The sequence below is a fragment of the Zingiber officinale genome, chromosome 7B, assembly GCF_018446385.1.
Source record: "Zingiber officinale cultivar Zhangliang chromosome 7B, Zo_v1.1, whole genome shotgun sequence".
Taxonomy (NCBI): Eukaryota; Viridiplantae; Streptophyta; class Magnoliopsida; order Zingiberales; family Zingiberaceae; genus Zingiber; species Zingiber officinale.
In genome coordinates, this window is record NC_055999.1 from 2,024,093 (window position 1) to 2,044,791 (window position 20,699).

Here is a 20,699-nt window from a genome sequence, read left to right on the forward strand (position 1 = left end):
ATCCCTTAATCTCAAGAGAGATTATTTATCCTATCCTAATCAACTCAATCTTAGTTTATCATACATAGAGCCTAAAAATAATGATGAACCAGGTGTTAGAATGATCGCCGGTCCCATTAAAATTTTTCATCTAATATTAAAATCGACTATTAAAATAAATTGCAAAAGTACTTGCACGAGATGGCTCAAAATCCAATATTCTTTTGTTGAAAATTTTATTTGGAAAAAAATTCAGTGCAGTACCACGTTCGGTCTCTAAAAATAATTTTAAAATTTTATATTGTTTAGAATGGTTTATCGAACGTCATCTGAACGATTCAGACAATTTTTATGATATTTTTTAATTTTTATTATTAACTTCCGGCATGAGCCAGCCCTAGACTACAACTCATGCTCGGAATGGGACCGCTTAATCCGGTCCATGCTGACCTAGGAGATGTCAACACAGTGCTCAATACAGCTGCTTTGTGGTGCCCCCATTTGGAACAAATCAGATTTTTTTTTTTTAACTCTTTGTTTTACAAACATGGAACAGATTATCAGTCTGACCAGAAAAGATATTCTCTATTTTCTACTAACAAATTGAAAGATGGTTACATGACATGTCAATGCAAAGCCAATTCTGACATTGAAATTATAGTACAAGATAATGAATTGTCATACAAATCTTAGCTGCAAAATAAGGTAAATTAGGATACTGGGGGAACTGACCATGCTATATATCCTCTGAAAGTTGTTATAGCCAATTCAACAATATCCAAGAGAGAGAAGCTCCAGTCCGTTTGGAAATGTAGACGACTCTGTGTGAAGCGCAATTCAGACAAAGACAATCAAAAATAGAGTATCAACTCTTAACCTTTTGCTATCTATGATTACTGTAATGATATCAAAGTTGCAAATATTACCGTATTAATGGGTCTAAAGCTCTGTCACTTGTAGAGGAACTTTCCCCCTTAAGAAAAGTGAGTTTAATGCTACGCTACAGTGAAATAAATGCGAGTCTGCAAGGACAAGCCAACCAAGGTGAAAGACTACATAAAACACTCAACTGGGGAAAACAAAGAATTAGAATGGAATTCTTTATTCAAAAATGACTACCTGTTTTACAAGGACTTTTTTGGTCAAACCTAAAGACGATCGGAAGGGAGTATTGGTTTCTTTTCCACGGCTTCGTATTGCAAAACAAAGTGATCCTGCATTCCAACAAGCAGGAACATCAAGTGAAAATGAAGAATAACAATGCAGCAATTGTCTCGTGCCAAACCTTCAAAATTGTGCTCCATGTGTTGGGATCAAAACATAGGTATGATCCTCTTTCATATGCATGTGTCTTCACAAGAGGCTCTGAGTTTGGAACTCTTGTAAACCAAAACTGTGGATCTTTGTGGTAGAACCATCCTCGGGAATACCTGCAAAAGCTTCTGATAAGACAGTTGGAAGGCTATGATGCAGACAAACTCTAATGCAGGACGATTGTTAGGACGCTGATGCAAATTACATGATACCAAACTCGAGCTCTAATATTCATTGGACAAGAAACTGAAAGTTTAACGCCACTCGATTTGTTTGATTAAAAATTTAAATAAAAATGTTCTTTTTCACTGACAGAGATAACCAAAACAATGCACTATTTCCTGTGTCTATGATGAACAGTGACCAAATTATTCAGTAAATGAAAATGAAAACTGGTATTGAAAAACAAAGAGTTCTATTTTAAGAATGTCAACACAAACATACTAGTTTAGGTAGTGGAACCCAAATTGAAAACCATAAAACACAAAAAAACTGGAGCACACAAATAAGGCTAAAGTGGAGAAATTACAGTTCATAAGCCGCATAAAGTTGAGCTTCATCTTTAGGCATGCTGCAAAAAACAAGATAACAAACAAGAAAAAAAAATTAAAGGAATAACACTTGTAAGAGAAGCATCAAAATAAAAGAATGGTATAAAATACCTATAGAAAATGTAAAACAGGGTTGATATCTGAAATTTCGAGAAATATACTTGCTGCAACCACAAATGAGATTTATTAAATCATTTACTCAGGATGTACATTAAAACAAAAAAAAAAAAATGCACAAGCTTTACATGAAGGGGTGGAGAAGGTTTGGAATAATAACACGTGGGAATGCAATACTCTGGCTCCCCCTTTGCAGGTTCATCAGACCATGGAGAACCAAATGTTTTATGAATATTCTCAGTAGAGTTCAAGTTCAGTCCTAGTGTAGTCAAATCAATTCCCAATGCAAGAGATGATAGGTCTGGATCGTTCGTCCTAATAACACTCAACAAGCCTAGTAAACCAAATGGATCAGGAGGTATTTGTGATCCCTGAGATGACTTTACATTCTGATCTCTATAGGATTGACTAACATCAGGCATTTGCTGTAGTCGAAATTGAGATTGGCCTTGCAGTTGTTGATATTGCTGCATCAGCTGCTCATATGCACTCATACCAGAACCGGGTGTAGGAGAGTTCAATTGTCTGATTCCAATACTAGGGGCTCCACTGTTTTGTATCTGTACAAGATCAAGGGTGAAACCATATAATTAATAGCATATATACAATGATTTAAAATTAGTCTTTCTCAAAGAGAAAAAAACATTAGATGGGATAAGTTACCTGTGAATGATAATTCACATGAGAAGAAGGAAAGAAATCAGAGCCATGTAATCGTAGATCTTGATTGTTTCCGGGCATAAAAGGAAGCCCACCACCACTGGCTGCAGTAGAATGCAACTGCTGTTGTTGACGGTTTGGTTGGAAACTCCCTCCTATGCTAAATCCAGTAGATCTTGTCATCTACTTGATGATCAAATTATGAGATAAGTGAAGTAAATTATGATAAAAAACAGGATACTCAAACAAATTCAGCAAGTTCAACTGACAGGTAAATGTTGTGACTGCAAGGTAGAAATACTTTCATGAAGTTGTTCCTTCTGATGCAAATCCACAGAAAAATCTGAGCTACCACCTAAACAGGAAAGTAAAAAATAGGTAATGCAATGGCATCCACAAGCACTTGATAGCAAATCCACAATAGCTCTGATAGATAATAAAATTAAACAAAATAGGTTAAGATGGTATGGACATGTTCAAAAATAACCAGTACACAACACAGAGAAATTGAATATAATTGCAAGTATAATGAGTAGGAAGCCAATGTAATCTCTACTTCGCATAATTACATATGATTTAGTTTGAATATTACAATGTAATCTATACCTTTGCACAAGTTGAATGGAGGAAAAAGATATAAGTAGCAACCCCAAATATCTAAGACTACAATGGCTCGATCATGATGATGATTGGTGATTGTTAAAGTGCAAATAACAAACATTACATGAGATTTATCTCAGCAAGACACAAGACAAGCATGTTATTATAATCACAAAAGAGAGTTCACAATTAAATCCAAAAATTCAAATTATGTTCATCCATTACATACATCTAAATACCAATTGAAATTTAGACAAGCCTACAAAACTTATGCATATTCAAAAATGAAATATGTAATATACATGAAATTCCAAATACACATTGTTGATACAATCTATTTTTTCCCTTGCATATCAAGGAGCCCATACATACTAGCTCATTTACAAACCAAAGGAAGAAACACTAGTAAATAAGTCACAGTAATGATAGTCATTACTGTAGTAGATAGTGTTGAAGCAATCTAAATGCCCTAAGTTTTGATATTTGGACAAAGGTTTAAGTTAAGTTTATTATTGTATTTGATGTGCCTTTGAGTGTGCAGGTACAAGAAAGTTCAAGTGGGATGTTGACAATGGAGGAGGCTAGAAGGTCAAGGTTGTGTGGGCGAGGACGAGTGTTGAGAGATTGTGCTCGGGGTAAAACCCTAGGTTTAGGATTTAGCAGCCGACTGGTGGTTGGACTAGGAGAGAACAGAATGCTTCTATTCTTGAATCGAAGTGGATCAGTCAACTAGTCCTGGCACCTGTCGATTGGTATCGAGCCGTTGGATTGTAACGGTCGAATTTCACATAGGACCAGTCGACTGATCACACTTGACCAGTCGGCTGGTAACGCAGGAACAACAAGCTGTTCCTCCCGAGCTTTATTTAAGAGAGTTCAGGGTGAGTAGCTCAGGTTGACAAAATTAGAAGTGATTAACCCTAATTAGAGTCTCCCAAGCCCTCAAGTGCAATCCAAATGTGATCAAGTTTATAGCGAGGTTTCTCCACCGAGGAGGATTATGCAAGCCGAAATTTACCGGGGAATCATCCACCGACGGATAAGGATCGTCTACCTTACGGACAGCCGTGGAGTAGAAGCATCATCTCCGAACCACGTTAAACGAAACATGTCATTAGTTTTGTCCTTCTTGTTTATTGCCTTCTAGGATTAGTTTTCATTTTATACTTGTTATTTTGTATTTCCGCTGCTCTAGCAAATGTAGGAAGCGAAAGTAGAGGGTGACCGTCTATTCACCCCCTCAAGCTGATGTCAAAGGTCCTAACAATTAGTATCAGAACAAGAAGCGCTCTTGAAGAACTAATCGCCGGAAGGAGCAAGTGCTAGAGGAAGAAGATGGAGTCCGAAGGACCACTAGGATGGGATATCCGAATCCCACCTCCATACGATTGAGATGATTTCAAGTATTGGAGGAAACGGTTGGAGACGTGGTTCCAAATGGATTGGGACCATTGGACCGCGTTGGAAGCTCCTTTCGAACTTCCAAGGGACAAGAAGGGGAAGGATTTCCGACCTCGGTATTGGACCAAGAAGCAAAGGGAGCAATCGAAGACGGATAAGGAGATAGCTAGAATCGTGTTGAATTGATTACCTTCTAATATTGTGTCGCATGTACGTGAGTACAAGTGGTGCTCATGAGCTATGGAGCAAAGTGATTGCTCTTCATGAAAACCCTACACAAGAACGAGAAGTAGAGCCCAAGAAGAAGGGCTCATTGGTCCAAAAGGAGAATGACCAATCAGATGTGGAGACAAGCTCAACATCCGAAGAGGAAGAAAAAGTGGAACCGTCCACATCTTCAAGTGAAGTAGAAGAGCAATCCGAGAGAGGATATCTTGGAAGCTCAAATTCAACCCTCAACCTCTACCGAGAAGAGCACTAAAGCCCACATCAAATGTTTTGAGTGCGAAGAGATGGGACACTTCGCTCAAGAAGGTAAAGGGGGTAAACCCTAAACCTAGTAAAGTTTTTTTGAAAACTAACGTGGGTTGTAGAGATAGTGCCAAGGAGAAGAGGCGCATTCAATGCTTTACATGTGGTAAGTGGAGACACTACCATACAAAATGCCCAAGGAAGGGAAAACTCATGAAAATGGAGCAATTGAAGCAATGGAGGAGGATAAAATCATGTGGATGCTCATGTCAAGGGGGAGCTCCAATGGTAGGTAGGAAGGTATACCCTAACTTAAACTTTAATTCGGATATTAATTCAAGTTCTAGGAATATGCATGCTAGAAAAAATATAGATTATTTACCCATGCATAATTATGGATTTTGGTATAATAATAGGAATAGAGTTAACATGATTGATAACTCTAGGAAGTCGAAACTAAAGGTTAGACCTAATAAGAATCAAACTACCATGTCTAAGGAGAGGAAGGTAGTGAAGGATCTAGGCAATAATCCCAATACGGGAGACACATGCCTAGAAAGGTGGGTAGATCTAGAAGTGTCCAAGGTGGACAAGTGGATTCTAGGGTTAGAAACATAGAATTGGAAAATCAAGCTGAGGGAGAAACTTGATAGGGTAGAAAAAATCCTAGGTAGATTCATTAATGGATCTAAAGGGCTTGATAGGATATTGGGTAGTCAAAGACCCAATAGTGATAGATCCGGTTTGGGATACCGGTCTTCATCAAGCAAGGGTAAGGGGAAGTTACCTATGGAGCACTTTGACAGGTATGACATAGTAGAGTCCCCTAAGGCCAAATAGTGCAAGTGGCAAGGGAGAATCCTCCAAGGCTAGAGGAAGTCATATGCTAGGGTGGCATATGATTATAACAAGGAGAGGTCAAGAAATGACAAGGAAAAGTCATTTAAAGATAAGGAGAAATTAACCAAGGACAAGGTTAAAAATGTTAGGTTTGTAAGCCAAGTGTTACCCGAGGTGCACCGATGTGACCTAGCCATAGTGGATGAGTCACCTAGAGAAGTGGTTAAGGTTAAGAGCTATAGGGGAAACTCAAAGTCTTTTCAAGACCCATGGTCGATGGATTTCAGGTGGACCGTGCTTGGGATTATAGACAAGTCATTGAATGTGCCAAAGGGTTTGGAAATGGACTTGAGTCTCAAATCCAAGGAATTGACACAATTGAATTAAGTTTCATGCATGAAAATATGAATTGGGTTCATATTGCATGAAAATTGATTTTTGATGTATAGATACCATAGAAATTAATGCTAAGGATGCAATATAGTTTAGTATGGGCAGATACACCAAGAGGAAGCCAAAACTAAGATTTTAGGTCAATATTCAATTTAACAATTTAGTTACTTTTGAGTTTTGTATCAATCTTAGGTTCAGAGATATGTACATTTTTAAATGTATTTTTCCTTTTTAAACACTGATAAAACATACCTCTCCACAAAATTTGAAAATTTTTGGAGATCTATGAAATTTTTTATGCATTTCTGAAAATGAGTTCAGAATGTTATTTGGGGCTGAAATAGGGTGTCTGCTCAGATACCAGCCAACTGATAACAGTGTTTTTAAAGCACAGAATGGTTCTGTGAGGTTATTTTGATGAGATCAGTCAACTGGGGAATATGGCAGTCAATTGATACAGGCTGAAATTATTTTTCAACAATTTGATATTTAATCTTATAGGGGATTAATACATGATAATTATGATCTTTAGAGGTTAAGAGTCCAGTAATTGGGATATTGTTGGAGCTCTTTTGATAATTGGCAAAGGGGGAGAAGTGTTAGGTTTAAGTGGGAAACCTACACACATTGCAAGAAATCCTAGCTCAAGAGGAAGCTTAGGTGAAGGAGGATTGATTGCTCATTTATTGGCAAAGGGGGGGGGGAATCCTAGCTCAAGGGGAGCTTAGGTGAAGGGGGAGTCTAGGGTTAGGTTTCATGACTCATGCATGTGTAGATTACATGTCTATTTGCATTGTTATTGCATTTATATTTCCCTAACTTAAATGGGTTGGCAAGCATCAAAAGGGGAAAATTGTTGGAGCAATCTATGTGCCCTAGGTTTTGATGTTTGGGCAAATGTTTAAGTCAGGTTTATTTTTGTATTTAATGTGCCTTTGAGTGTGTAGGTATAGAAAAGTTTAAGTGGGATCTTAGCAATGGTGAAAGTCTAAGTTGAGTCTTAGCGATGTAAGTCGTAGTCTTGGCAACGTAAGTCTAAGTGTGACTTGGCAAGGTTGAAATCCCGGAGGTGAGGAGTCTTTTGGCAATGGAAGACCCGACAACAAGGACAATACCGATAGAAGCTCCAGAAGACAAGGTGTGAAGGATGGGGAGGCATCCAAGGGGCGTGAGGCTGATAGAGGAGACTAGAAGGCAAAGTCAAGGTTATGCGGGCGAGAACAAGTACTGAGAGATTGTCTCGGGGTAAAATCCTAGGTTTAGGATTTATCAGTCGACTAATGTATGTATCAGTCGACCGGTAGTTGGACTGGGAGAAAACAGAATGCTTCTATTCTCTCAACCGAAGTGAACCGGTCGACTATTCCTGGCACCAGTCAACTAGTATCGAATCGTTGGGTTATAACGGTTGAATTCCACAGAGGATCAGTTGACTGGTGGTGTGACCAGTCAACTAATAACGACAAGAATAACAAGTTGTTCCTCCCGAGTTTTATTCAAGAGAGTTCGGGATGAGTAGCTCAGATTTACGAAATTAGAGATGGTTAACCCCTAATTAAAGTCTCCCAAGCCTCAAGTGCAATCCAAGTGTGATCGAGTTTGTAGTGAGGTTTCTCCATTGAGAACGAGGATTGTGCTAGCCGGAATTTGTCGAGGAATCATCCACCGACGAATAGGGACCGTCCACCTTACAGACTACCATAGAATAGAGCATCATCTCTGAACCACGTTAAACGAAACATGCCATTAGGTTTTGTTCTTCTTGTTTATTGTCTTCTAAGGTTAGCTTTCATTTTATACGTGTTATTTTGTATTTCCGCTGTTGTAGGAAGCAAACATAGAGAGTGATCGTCTAGCCGGTGTCAAAGGTCCCAACAGATAGTGACAACCTGTTTCAAATCATTATTACCCTGACACAAGAATGCTTACAACGAAATTTGTATCAGAGACCGCATTACTAGCTAGGTAAATATGCATACAAATAAAATGTATAGTATGTGTGTGATTGTTGATTGAGAGAGAGCATTTACATAGATTCACTCTCAGTTTGGTAAATATCAACTCATATAATTTAAATCTGTTACAATTAAAGGTGTGAGGGGTAGAGGGAGACCATAGAAAACACAAGTCAATATAATAAAATATGATTCATTACTTTTAATCGAAGAAAACACGAGTCAATTCAAAATCATACAGTTGAACCCTAAATAATTGAGACAAGAACAGCTTGACGATGTTAGTTTAACAAGAGCAGCATATCCATCTCATAAAAGGGACAATTTCATCCAGTAGAGGATGCAGAGCAAAAGATTATTCACCTTGAATGGTATGAAAATATTTAAAAGTGACATATATTGGATAATAGGGTTGCAAAAAAGTGAATTTAATATGATAAATGGCCAGAGGCTTGGAGCCAAAGACCAAAAAAAGACTTCATTAGAAACAATGAAACCATGTTTGAATTTCCCTTGATTTAATTAAAGAATTTCATAAAAGCTTCCAATGTTCAAAAAACATCCATTTAGGCAACCCAACCTAAGACTTAAGTGGCTCATCCAACCATGTAAATAAATACAAAAGATTTTTGAAAAAGTAACAACAAACTTACTGAAAGTTGAACTGAGAACATGAGAATAACAATAAAGCAGTAAATTGGCTTCCAGAGGAAACATATAAACATGCAACAACTCAAACAGCACAGATACACAGTTTCATTTTCAAGAAAACATGAAGGCTTGTGTAGGAAAAAAAATACCTTTATATCCTGGTAAAGCTGGGAAATCTTCATTTTGTATGCTAAATTCTTGATTTTGCTGGACAATGGAGTTAACACCAACTCCTTGCTTACGTGTTGCACCTAAGCATTCACAAATGGTTGATGTTGCATTTAAAGAAAATTTGAGAAAAACAATTAAGTAAACAAGTCATATCCAAATACCCAGTTGCCCTTGTTGACTTCCAGCTGAGCTTGGCCTTGCAGATAATTGAGGGAAATCATTCATATCAAAAGGAGAACTATCAGCAGCATTAACATCATTCAACATTCCCATAGAGCTTAATGGATTGTTCCCACCTTGATTCTGAGATAGTGATCCTCCAGATGTAGGATATGAGTTGCCAAGCATGCCAATCATTTGTGGATTAGCTAACCATTTAAGTGGAACAATCTCAGTTTATTTTCTTAATAAATAACTTCAATAGAAATGAATAGATGCCTCCATAAGACAGAAGCACAAATACATGTACACATACAAATCAAATAGAATTTGAGATTCCAGTCAAAATGATTGCATCTGCAGGAGTATAGCTGAAATGTAGAATTTGAACTAGAGTACCAAAATTTACATATGATAGATACAGGAAACTAGAATATATCGATTGTAGTTACAGTAAATTTCATATTGGCTAAAATTTGTATGCAAAAAGCCTAATTTTGCAAGTTTAGTGTTCTTGGTACAAAACATCACACAGGGAGCAATAAGCCTAATTGCAAACAAATTTGCACAGAAGCATATAAATAGAACGTGTGCCAAATAAAGTTTCTAGATTATGCAAATAGGAGATCTTAAAAAAAAAAAAATAAAGAAAGCTACCCTGTTGGAGCATGCCACTGATTAGTCTGTTGGGTCCTTGTACATTGAGACTTCCTGATCCGCTATTCGTAGATAAGTTTACACGCGAGGCTAAACCAGGAACTGATAGTCCTCCAGAGCTAATGTTTCTTCCCATGTTACCACCACCAATGATGTTCCCCATAGAACTTGCAAGTCTTGGGCCAACATTACCCAAAACGGGAGATACACCCAAACCTGGAACAGAACTACGGTTGACAGTAGCCGAATTTGGAGAAATGCCAGAAATAGACCCAACTCCATTCATATTACTATTACCAAAAGAATGATTTCCAACATTAATACCCCCTCTATTTGTAACACCAGAGCCATGAGTCATCTGCATGAAAAAAAAAATAAGAACAAGAAAAAACTCAAATTCCAGAAAACAATTAATGCAAAAGACAATAGCCCAGAGAGTCATATTTTAATATTTAACTATAAGAACCAAACACAGCTAAACAGGAACCAATGCCACATCACACATTCAAGAGAACATACAAATCATATGATGCAGCTGAGGCCATGTGGGATTAAACATCACTTACTGCTCTAGCTAATTGCCCACCCTTTACCAACTGTGATTTCTAACCAGTAAAAAAAATGCTCATACTGCACAAGCTTCTTCCAAAACATGATGTGACAAAAAAACACATAGCTAAGCAGATATTAACGCCTGAATATGTTCAAAAGACCATCTGATCCAGTGAACTGATGTGCAATTAAACTGGGATCAAACCTGAGTCAATGCAACCAAAATATTGTTTGATGCAAACCGCCCACTAGGAATGTTTCCCCCTGGTTGTTGAACACCTCCTGAAGGGACACCACCCATAGCTGCATTTCTTGATGCAAGTGAACCAGGCATGTTTGGTAGATTGTAGCTTCCATGAATGTTATGCAATCCCTGCAGAGCACCTATTTTTGTGCAAACAGTTAAGAAAAATCCACAGGTATACGTTCAACAAAGTTTAAAGTGAGAATGTCTAACCAGAAGGATGAAATCCAGGCGTTGTAGCAGCCTGGCCAGAAAATGATGTAGCATAGGGTCTGCCTGAGGAGTCAAGATTTGATGTTGAACCATTAAGCGTTGACTGTCACCAAAAGGTTCAGCATTTTTATCAAGAAAAATAAGACAAATCAAAACACTATCATAAGCCAGGTTTTAACTAGGTATGGGAAAAGGCAAGACCATGTCATGTTATCGTATAATAATGCTTTATCTGAACATTTGCAATTACCAAAAAATATTTAGTTCCAACAAGTGCAATCATCTCCAACTGTATCATATTTTTTCCACAATAAAGATGATGTTTCTCCATTTCTAGGAAGTGAGTTGAAGCATAAATAAATAAGGGACAGAATTTATGTAGCAATAATATAATGAGAACCATGATTGTAAGGTTTGTATTCATATATGTACAAACGGTCAAAAAAATAAAGTTTTGATCTTATCACTTTAAAAGGAATCAAATGAAAAGATTCAAAAAACAAAGATAAAATGAAATAAAACTATTTAAAGTATAAGATAATAAAAAAAAATGAAGGGGAGCATTGGCGCAACGGTAAAGTTGTTGCTTTGTGACCAAAAGGTCACGCGTTCGAATCCTGGAAACAAGCCTCTTGTGAAAAAAAAGCAAGATAAGGTTGCGTACAATGAATCCTTTCCCGGAACCCTGCATAGCGGGAGCTTCGTGCGCTGAGCTACCCTTATGAGATAACAAAAATGTTCAATTGTAGCAAAAGGTGATTATGCTCACCCCAGGCGCCCCCTTACAACCTGTCCTCAGGTTATGTGAAAGGAGATAAATTACGGGGTCAGCTTATAGCCAACCGCCAAGTTGGCTAGGGAGTGAGAGGGGTTATTAAATGCATTGATGGTATCACATTATTAAATTAATTGCATATCATGATTAATGTTAATATATTAAGCTGCATGTTCTCACCTCATAGTTCACTGTCAACTGTCTCATGCTTTCAACTCACAAAATCAATAATCTCCACACTCCACCATTCTTACATTATGCATGCAAAAACACTCCCTCGCATAGAAGCGTGTGCTCCTCCCATGTATAAACCCAATGTGTTATTCTTTCTCATCGTTAAATGGTAAGCTCTCTCTACCCTTTCTCCCTTTCATGTCTGATTACTTTCCCTTTTCCATTTTTGTGTTCTAATTTTTTAAAATTGGTACCTAAGTCGGAATCATTGAATCAAGCAAAAAATGTTGGCAAAGCCTTGACTTATTGTGCAAGAAATCAATTAATTAATCCAATACTCACTTGATTTCAGTCAATATTTGAGTTCTAAGCTGTGGGTGTTGTTTTCCTATGGTATTCAATATATCTTAAAGGCATCTCTCTGTATGCCTTATTTCTTAAAATATATCCAGTCAGTAAAGGTCAATGTTGATCCATCTAGAGTGAGAGATTTTGACAACCATGATCAGGAAGTGTTCCGGAAATTGGTGAAAATTTCTTAACTAACTAGGAAGAATAGTATTCAAACAAAACAATGAATGCAAGGATTTTGATAGAAAACCTAAATTAGATATCATTTGTCAGTACAAACTAGCTCATTCAATCATGGTACATATTAAGTTCCTGAAACCATGTAAAATCCATAAAATAGGCAATCACAATGATTACTATAGAATTAACACAGATATTACATAGTCTAATAAAACAACTCAAAAGAAACTGATCATTCTGCAATTTGGACTCCAAGAGTACAATGATATATCAAAGCTTGAAGATAAGTTTGAGAGGCTGGTAAAATTTTGCACGGTTGCAAACAGCAGATAATTTGACACACACAGTAAGACTAATGCATATGACACTAAATACATGTACATCTCCTCAAGTTCCAAAGTTTAAGTTCTGGTAACGTTTGTGATGTGTGCTCATAAAACAACATAGCTAATTATACATGGAGAAAATAAGGCACCACTGAATACTTATCAATTCTCACATAAAACTCAAGTTTTCTCATTTGGTGGATATACATATAAATAACGATTACCCCATTAACATAGGTATAGAGGATGCCAACAAAGAAGAACCCATTGTCCATTAACTTGCATTATAACTAAGCAAAGGTTAAGCAAATATAACAAAATTAATTATGAAACTAGAGACCAACGACAGTTGAGTGGATGAAAAAAGGCAGAGGTAGTGCAATAAATAAGAAATAACTAGGTCTAAGAAACCATCAGTAATTTCATTATCAAGCAGCTGTTGACAATGTAGATTACTTAAACCATTAAATAAACCTGTGAATTATAATCAAAGTTTTTAAATGACTAGATCCTGATAGAAGCAAGAGTATTACAGTCAAAAATGAAATGAAACAAAACGATAAATGCCATACAGATACTCCATCGGAAGTATAATAGAAAGAAGAGATTGGTAGCAGCATTCAATACCAATATTAAAAGTATATGGATTTATAGAAAAAGCATGTGACATATTTTGTAAAACCAAAGAATGGAGTTACATTTAGAAGCCCAGACATCATAGAATTTGTATCAAGAGGTCAAGGAATCAGTTCCAAATTAGAGCCCCTTCATTATGACAAACAATGAATAAAAATTCTCTGGATTTCCCAATGGGCTACTATGTGTAACCTGAGATCAGAAAAAAAAAAATAAAGAAAATGTTTTAGGAAATTTGCAAATAAATAATATTGATTGATTTAAAGTAACTAAGTAAAACAATAATTATGTGAGTGTGTATAACTTGTTTCTAGTACTATTAGATATTATGTAGTGCAAGTAATTAAAGTTCAAATGAAATGACTTCAGCGCAGGGCTGCTTTTACTCAGGTAGATAGGTAGGAGACTAGGAGGGAGAGGGAAAATGTCATAAAAATGCACGTGGATCATGGAACACCTCTGCACATTTACAAGTTGCTTTACCTCCTTCCAGCTTCCTTCTTGTTATCTATCCAAGTAAACCCAGACTACAAGATACATTTGTTACAAGGAAGCATTATGGCTCGGTGACCACATAATCAAAAGTTTCATTTTTGTCCCGAAAAAATAAAAAGGAGCCAAAGTACGGAAAGCAAATTCCCAAGTAAAAACAGATATGCTCGTATCAAATTAAGCAAACCAAAAGATTTCATTAGCAGCTGAAGGTTTTAAACTTTCCTTACATAATCTGCACTGTAACATTCCATAAGTCTGATTTCAGGCACATAATACTTCATCATTCAACAGGGGTGCCTCACAAAATTTTAGTTTACGGCCATTTTTTTTCACAAATAACTTGACAGCAAGACCTACTACAACCTCAAACAAGAAATGAGTCAGGAATCTATAATAGGTGAGGAATCCTCGCCGACCTATATGAAAGAGAAATTGAGGGACAGAGATGATTGGAAACAGAAGGATTAAAAGCAGGACGGCCAGTTCCAACCAGATCAAAATCATCATTCACTAGTGAAACGCTTATTCATAGGTCCAGAGACACTGTATGTTTTGTTGGAGTTGGCATCGCTGGTTTGGAAAATGAAATCAGTTTTCTTTAGGAAAAAAAAATAACAAAAATAAAAACAACCATCCCAGATTCTACGTCTCTGAGATGGATAAAAAGAGCAGCAATCACAGCCGATCGAGGAGCAACCCGTGTTCATGGCATTCCCGAAACGAAATGACACCAACCGTACGACTTCAGATCGAAACCCTAAACCGAGATTAATCCGCCAGAAGAAACAAGTTACCGCAAGCAACACGACAAGCATAGACATGGGCATGGATAGGGAGAGAACAGTACCGAAGGAATTCAAGGAACTGAGCAAGGTCTGGTCTGTCGAACGCCAGAGAAGAGAAGAAGCGGTGAGAGTGAGACCTCCAATCCGCGGCGAAAGAAATGTGGGATTGGGAACGCAAAAACATGAACCAGTCCAAAAAAACCCAACCGGCTCCCTCGTCGTAAGAGGAAACCGGACCCCAGATCTGTTTGTCCGTTCGTCTGGGTAAATTAATAAAATACGGAAAATGGGTAAAAATTAAAAGAACTTCCCTAATTTTTATTTTTGTTAAAGAAAAAGTATTTTTTTTAAAAAAATAGTATATAAATTATTTTTTAAAATTTAACTTAATCAAAATATTATACATAAATCATTTATATATAATTTAATAAAAATACTTAATTATATTTTAAAATCAAGTTTTAAAATGGCGAAAAAGTCTGACAGGTAATTTGAATGGGCGCTCTGGGCGGTCGAGATTTTATTAATTCACTTTGAGGCAAAATTAAGTTTAAAATTCTCTTTCTAATTATTTCTATCACGAATCATGTTTGAATAAAATATAATTATATATTTATTTTATTTTTGTTGAAATATATAAATAATCTGTGACAATTAACATCTGAGAAAATGTTCACAATATCATTAATTAATTTTATTGGATTATTTAATGTATGCACATAAAGTTGATGAGTCTCATTAATGCATATGAAGTTGTTGCTACGTTTTCAAAATTAATTCAACATATACTATTTGTATATCTTAATTTGTAAATAATAATGCAAATTCTTATTCAAATTAATTGTTTAATTAAATTTTTATTAAATATGTGTGAATAGAGAAAAGGTGAAAAAGGATAAAAGTTTCATTGTTAACGAGACTTTACTTTCAATCTTTCATATTGGGAGAGTCTTGATATATTGGTTAATTTATATTGATTCGCATGCTTTGATGATGTGAACAAATACATAGGGAGAGACTCTCTCTCTCACGTGTGGATGCGTAGAGGGGGTGTAAATCCAAGGCCTGGATTGCACTGAACAATGTTGACTTGTGTACGGGCACGACCTGTGCGCGCCGAATACTGGACCGGTCGGAGTAAAATTTATCCAAGTGGAACAACCAACGAATAATGATCATTAAGATCATTAATGCTGCCCATTGGTCTGAGCTCCTATATAAGGAGACTGCGATCACAAAAAGAGGACACACGCAGACACACACAAGCAAAAGCTCTCCACCTTCATTCTCCTCCTCCTCTATCGTACAACTCCTGCTCGGCAAAGTGTCCGTGATAGCAAGCAAGTGTCACTCAATTCGCCATAACCACCAGTACTTGGTGGGAATCACGGTCAATTGTTGTATCCTAGGAAACAGACTACCCTAGTAAGCCTTAAAGCACAGCCGGAGGTGAGGCGAATATATTTCAAGGAAACTGTGACTCTCGCAGACCTCGGTCCTTTTTCCCTCTCAGGCGACACTGTTCATGAACTGAGTTTCCCAGATGGTTGTTCTCCCGCTCGGGCTCTTCTGCTCGTCCAGCCGCTCGGTTGCTCTGCTGTTTGCTCGACCAGCCATTTTTCGATTTGACCACTACGCCTGCTCGAGCTGCTCTATCCGATCGACTGCACTACCTGGTCGGTCTACTCGGTCTCGCTCGAACTTCTCAGACAGTCACCCGCTTGGGTAGCCTCTTTGTCAGTCGCTCTGCCGCTTGGCCGATCTGCCCACTCAGTAACACAGACTTGTAGCTCAGCCGATCTGTCCGCTCGGCAACACAGACCTGCTGCTCGGCTGACTCAGTCCGCTCTACTGCTTGGCTGATCTGCCCACTTTACAACACAGACATGTTGCTCAGTCAATCTTCCCGCTCGGTAACACAGACCTGTTGCTTAGCCGATCTGCCCGCTCGGCGACTCAATCTGCTCTGCCGCTCTTCGGCACGTAGCATAAATCAACCCCTGTTGGCAGCCTGAGATTATCTGCTCAGGTCATCTTAACTGTAAGTTGAATTTAATTCAGTATAGTTTAAATTCAGCTAATACCCCGTAAATCTCCGGCAACAGATTGTTTCTTCCAACAATCTTGAAACAGACTCGGTTCTATTGAGATGGCCACAGAACAGAATATTGAGGTGCAACAAACTCAACACCTGAAGGTTCCCTCCGCCCTGATTGAAACTACGCTAATCAATCATGGGGAAAAGCCAGAGAAGTTCAGTGGACTGAGCTTCAAGAGATGGCAGCAGAAGATGCTCTTCTACTTGACTACACTCAACTTGGCTCGATTCTTGACCAAGAACCCCCCAAAGCATGCTGAGGATGCTGATGCGCAAACCATCAGTGCAGTGGAGGCATGGACTCATTTTGAGTTCCTTTACTGAAACTACATCCTCAACTGCCTTGTCGACTCATTGTACACTGTGTATAGTATGAAGAGAACGGTTAAGGAGCTGTGAGAGTCCCTGGACAAGAAGTACAAGACGGAGAATGCAGCGGCCAAGAAGTTCATAGTGAGTTGATTCCTGGACTACAAGATAGTTGACTCTAAGACGATGATTAGCCAAGTCCAGGAGTTTTAGGTGATCTTGCACAAGATCTACTCAGAAGGGATGTTCTGAGTGAAACCTTCCAGGTGGCTGCTATTATTGAGAAGCTGCCCCGCCCCCGACTAGAAGGACTTTAAGAACTACCTGAAGCACAAGCGAAAGAAGATGAATATGGAGGAACTCATTGTTCGACTTCACATCGAAGAAGACAACAAGAGTTCAGAGAGAAGTTGTTCTCTCATGCTACTATGAAAGCCAACGTGGTCAAACACGATCAAAGCTCGAAACGGAAGAACCCTAAGTCTTCCAAGATGGGACCCAGAAGAGGCATCAACAAAAAGAATTTCTCTGGGAAGTGCTTCGACTATGGTCGAGCTGGTCATAAATCTTTGGAATGCAAAAAGCTGAAGAAGAAGCAAGATGCCAACTTGAACGAGGGACCAAAAATAGATGACCTCTATGTTGTGGTCTCTGAGTTGAACCTGGTGGGTTCAAACCAGCAACAATGGTGGATCGACACTGGAGCCACCAGACATGTCTATTGCAATAAGGTGCTGCTCCACAACTTTAAAAAAGTTACTGGAGACAAGCTGTTCATGGGGAACTCGACAACTTCGGACATCATGGGCCAAGGAAAGGTGGTGTTGAAGATGACCTCAGGCAAGGACCTTACTTTAAACAATGTTATGTATGTTTCGAAGATTCGGAAGAATCTAGTATCCGGATCACTGTTAAGCAAGCATGACTTTCACATTATTTTTTAGTCATACAGAGTTGTACTATCTAAGAATAGAATGTTTGTAGGAAGAGACTATGTATCTGATGGGTCGTTCAATCTTAATGTAATGGTTATTAGGTCTAAGATAAATAAAAATAAAAGTTCTTCTACTTATATGCTTGAGTCTTCATGTTTGTGTCATGGTAGATTAAAACATGTTAACTACGATGTGTTGCATAGATTAATAAATATTTAAAGCATACTTACATTCTACCTTGATCCAAAATATAAGTATGAGATTTGTGTTGAAGCTAAAATGATAAGGTCATCCTTTCAACATATTGAAAAAAGTAACGAACCATTTGATCTAATCCACACTAACGTGTGCAACCTAAAAGGACCGCCAACACATGGTGGTAATAAATACCTTTTCACTTTTGTAGATGATAATACAAAATATTATTATGTGTATCTTCTCAAAAGTAAAGATGAAGCTATAGAGAAATTTGCTCTCTATAAAAATGAGGTTGAAAACCAACTTAATAGAAAAATTAAGGTGGTTCGAAGTAACCGAGATGGTGAATATGTATCACCGTTCGCTGAGTTGTGTACTGAATATAGAATCAGACACGAAATAATAGCTCCTTATACTCAGTAAAATGGTGTTGCTAAGCATAAGAATCAAACTCTAAAGGAGATGATGAATGTTCTTCTATTAAGCTATGGTCTGCCAGAGTTCATATGGGGAGAAATTGTATTAACAGCTAATTACCTTTTAAATAAGATGTCCCGAAAGAAAATAGATAAGAGCCCTTATGAGTTGTGGAATGGAAGACAACCGTCCTATAAATATTTACGAATGTGGGGGTGTCTTGTCAAAGTATTAGTGCCTAATCCGAAAAGGATTAAGATAGAACCAAAGACTATTGATTGCATATTTATTGGATATGCACAAAATAGCAGTGCATATCGATTTTTTTTGTACGAGTCACAAATACCGAATATACACAATAACTCAATAATAGAATCGAGAAATATCTCGTTTTTCGAGTATATGTTTCCGTATAAGGCCCGAGAGAATGCTAGCTTCTCAAAACGGACATATAAAACATAAGACGAAGAAGATGATGATGAATCAATCAAGGTTGAGCTTAGACGGAGCAAAAGAGATCGGGTAAAAAAATTCTACGGATAAGATTTTATCACTTTTATGTTGGAAAGTGAGCCCCGAAGTTACTCAAAAGCAGTAAGCTCTTATGATGGACCTCATTGGAAAGAGGCAATGACATCTAAGATAGAGTCTATCTTGCAAAATAACACTTGGAAACTTGTGGATCTTCCTCCGGGAAGTAAACTACTATGGTGCAAGTGGATTTTCAAGAAGAAAATGAAGTCAGATAGCACAATTGATAAGTACAAGGTCAACTTGGTAGTCAAAGGATACCAACAATGAGAAACTTTGATTACTTCGATATATATTCTCTAGTGTCGAGAATAACTTACATTAGAATGTTGTTGGTTATTGTAGCTCTATGAAAGTTGGAGATACATCAGATGGATGTAAAGACAGTCTTTCTAAACGGGGATTTATAAAAGGAAATCTACATGGAACAACCTGAAGAGTTTTTTGTACCAGGATAGGAAAACAAGGTTTGTAGATTGGTGAAGTCATTATACGGCTTAAAACAAGCACCAAAGTAGTGACATGAGAAATTTGACAATGCCATGAAGGAATGTGGATTCAATATTAATGAATGTAATAAATGTGTCTACATGAAAGCCACAGAGAATGACTACGTTATCTTGTGTGTATATGTAGATGACATACTTATCATTGAGAGTGATCCTGTCCGAATCAGGAGTCAAGGGACGCTGGGCACGTGGTGCTTCCTGCGGAATCCTCGAATGCTCCGGTGAACCTGCAACAGAACCGAGCCGGGAGGGGTGTCCCGGCGACGGCCCTCCGACGCTCAAGTTAGGCGAGGGATAACAAAGAGGTGGTTTTCCAATTAAGATTTCGCATACCTCCGGTGAAGAAATGGAGGCCTTATATAGACCTCTGGAGGAGACCTGAATGCTCCGGTCAAATCAACCACATACCTTTGACCATGTTCAAGTATGGGTTTATCAGAAGGACCATGCCCGAATATGGATCTGTCAGGGAAACGTCCTGAGACCATACTGCTACTGCGCCCACCTCCCCCTGATGTGACGTTAAGATCCTCCATCTCGCGATTTTGTGTACGGCCTAATCACCAGACATGCTCCTGCTAATATCCCAGATCCTGGGCCGAGCGCATGAGCCGATCGGCCACCTTTTCACCCTCGCCCATATTTCTGCCGAGCGTACTCCCGCTCGGCTCTTCAATCTCCTTGCCCTGGCGTCGGAAACTTGAACCCATGAATGAGTTATCTCTAGCTCCGCTCGGACATACCCAGATGCTCGGCTCGCTTAATCAGCCTACCCTTGGTCTACTGCCGGATCACTTGCCTTCCCTTCAAGTCTAGTCGAAGGAGGCAGTAAGTCCGACTGACTGGACTGCATGTCCGAGCGGGCGGTCGTCGCCTATAATATTCTTTGAGCCGTTCGGTCCTTGTGCCAGGTTAGGCCGTTCGGCTATTCAATTGAGATGCTTTGTCGTTCCAGATAAATGTCTATTCGCCTGAATCTCCCGAAAATCGCGCAAATCTTTCTCATTAAGCCACAGCATGCGCGGTATGACGCGCATTAATTGCACTTGGTG

At 38.3% G+C, this 20,699-nt stretch overlaps 1 protein-coding gene and 1 non-coding gene across 6 annotated transcripts; one reads left to right on the plus strand and one right to left on the minus strand.

Moving 5' to 3' along the window:
- Nucleotides 1-545: 545 nt before the first annotated feature.
- LOC122005001 (probable NOT transcription complex subunit VIP2) lies at nt 546-14,852 on the minus strand. 5 transcript variants are annotated; one of them, XM_042559894.1, is made up of 17 exons: nt 14,713-14,852; nt 13,433-13,562; nt 10,929-11,031; nt 10,677-10,855; nt 10,217-10,277; nt 9,920-10,135; nt 9,265-9,471; nt 9,082-9,183; nt 2,891-2,976; nt 2,625-2,804; nt 2,090-2,521; nt 1,956-2,008; nt 1,823-1,864; nt 1,265-1,409; nt 1,099-1,193; nt 906-1,001; nt 546-800 (listed from the first exon to the last, which is right to left on the minus strand). In XM_042559894.1, the coding sequence occupies exons 2-15, from the start codon at nt 13,451-13,453 to the stop codon at nt 1,128-1,130; spliced, it is 1,893 nt and encodes a 630-aa protein (XP_042415828.1). In that variant the 5' UTR covers nt 13,454-13,562; nt 14,713-14,852; the 3' UTR covers nt 546-800; nt 906-1,001; nt 1,099-1,127. The 5 variants fall into 5 exon arrangements, with proteins under 5 accessions (XP_042415828.1, XP_042415826.1, XP_042415825.1 ...); XM_042559892.1 differs by adding an exon at nt 14,563-14,622 and having other exon boundaries at nt 9,920-10,277; nt 14,713-14,816; XM_042559891.1 differs by having other exon boundaries at nt 9,920-10,277.
- On the plus strand, nt 10,929-11,006 carry LOC122007646. Its single transcript, XR_006119095.1, has one exon. It is a non-coding gene; the product is annotated as a small nucleolar RNA snoR35 (small nucleolar RNA).
- Nucleotides 14,853-20,699: the final 5,847 nt, after the last annotated feature.

Coding starts and splice junctions, on each gene's coding strand:
- LOC122005001 (XM_042559891.1), bottom strand. CDS start 13,453: ATGATGTCTGGGCTTCTAAAT. Junction 2,977..9,081: donor AGCTTTACCAGGATATAAAG/GTATTTTTTTTC, acceptor TTTCCTGTTTAG/GTGGTAGCTCAGATTTTTCT. Junction 1,194..1,264: donor CATGGAGCACAATTTTGAAG/GTTTGGCACGAG, acceptor GTTGGAATGCAG/GATCACTTTGTTTTGCAATA.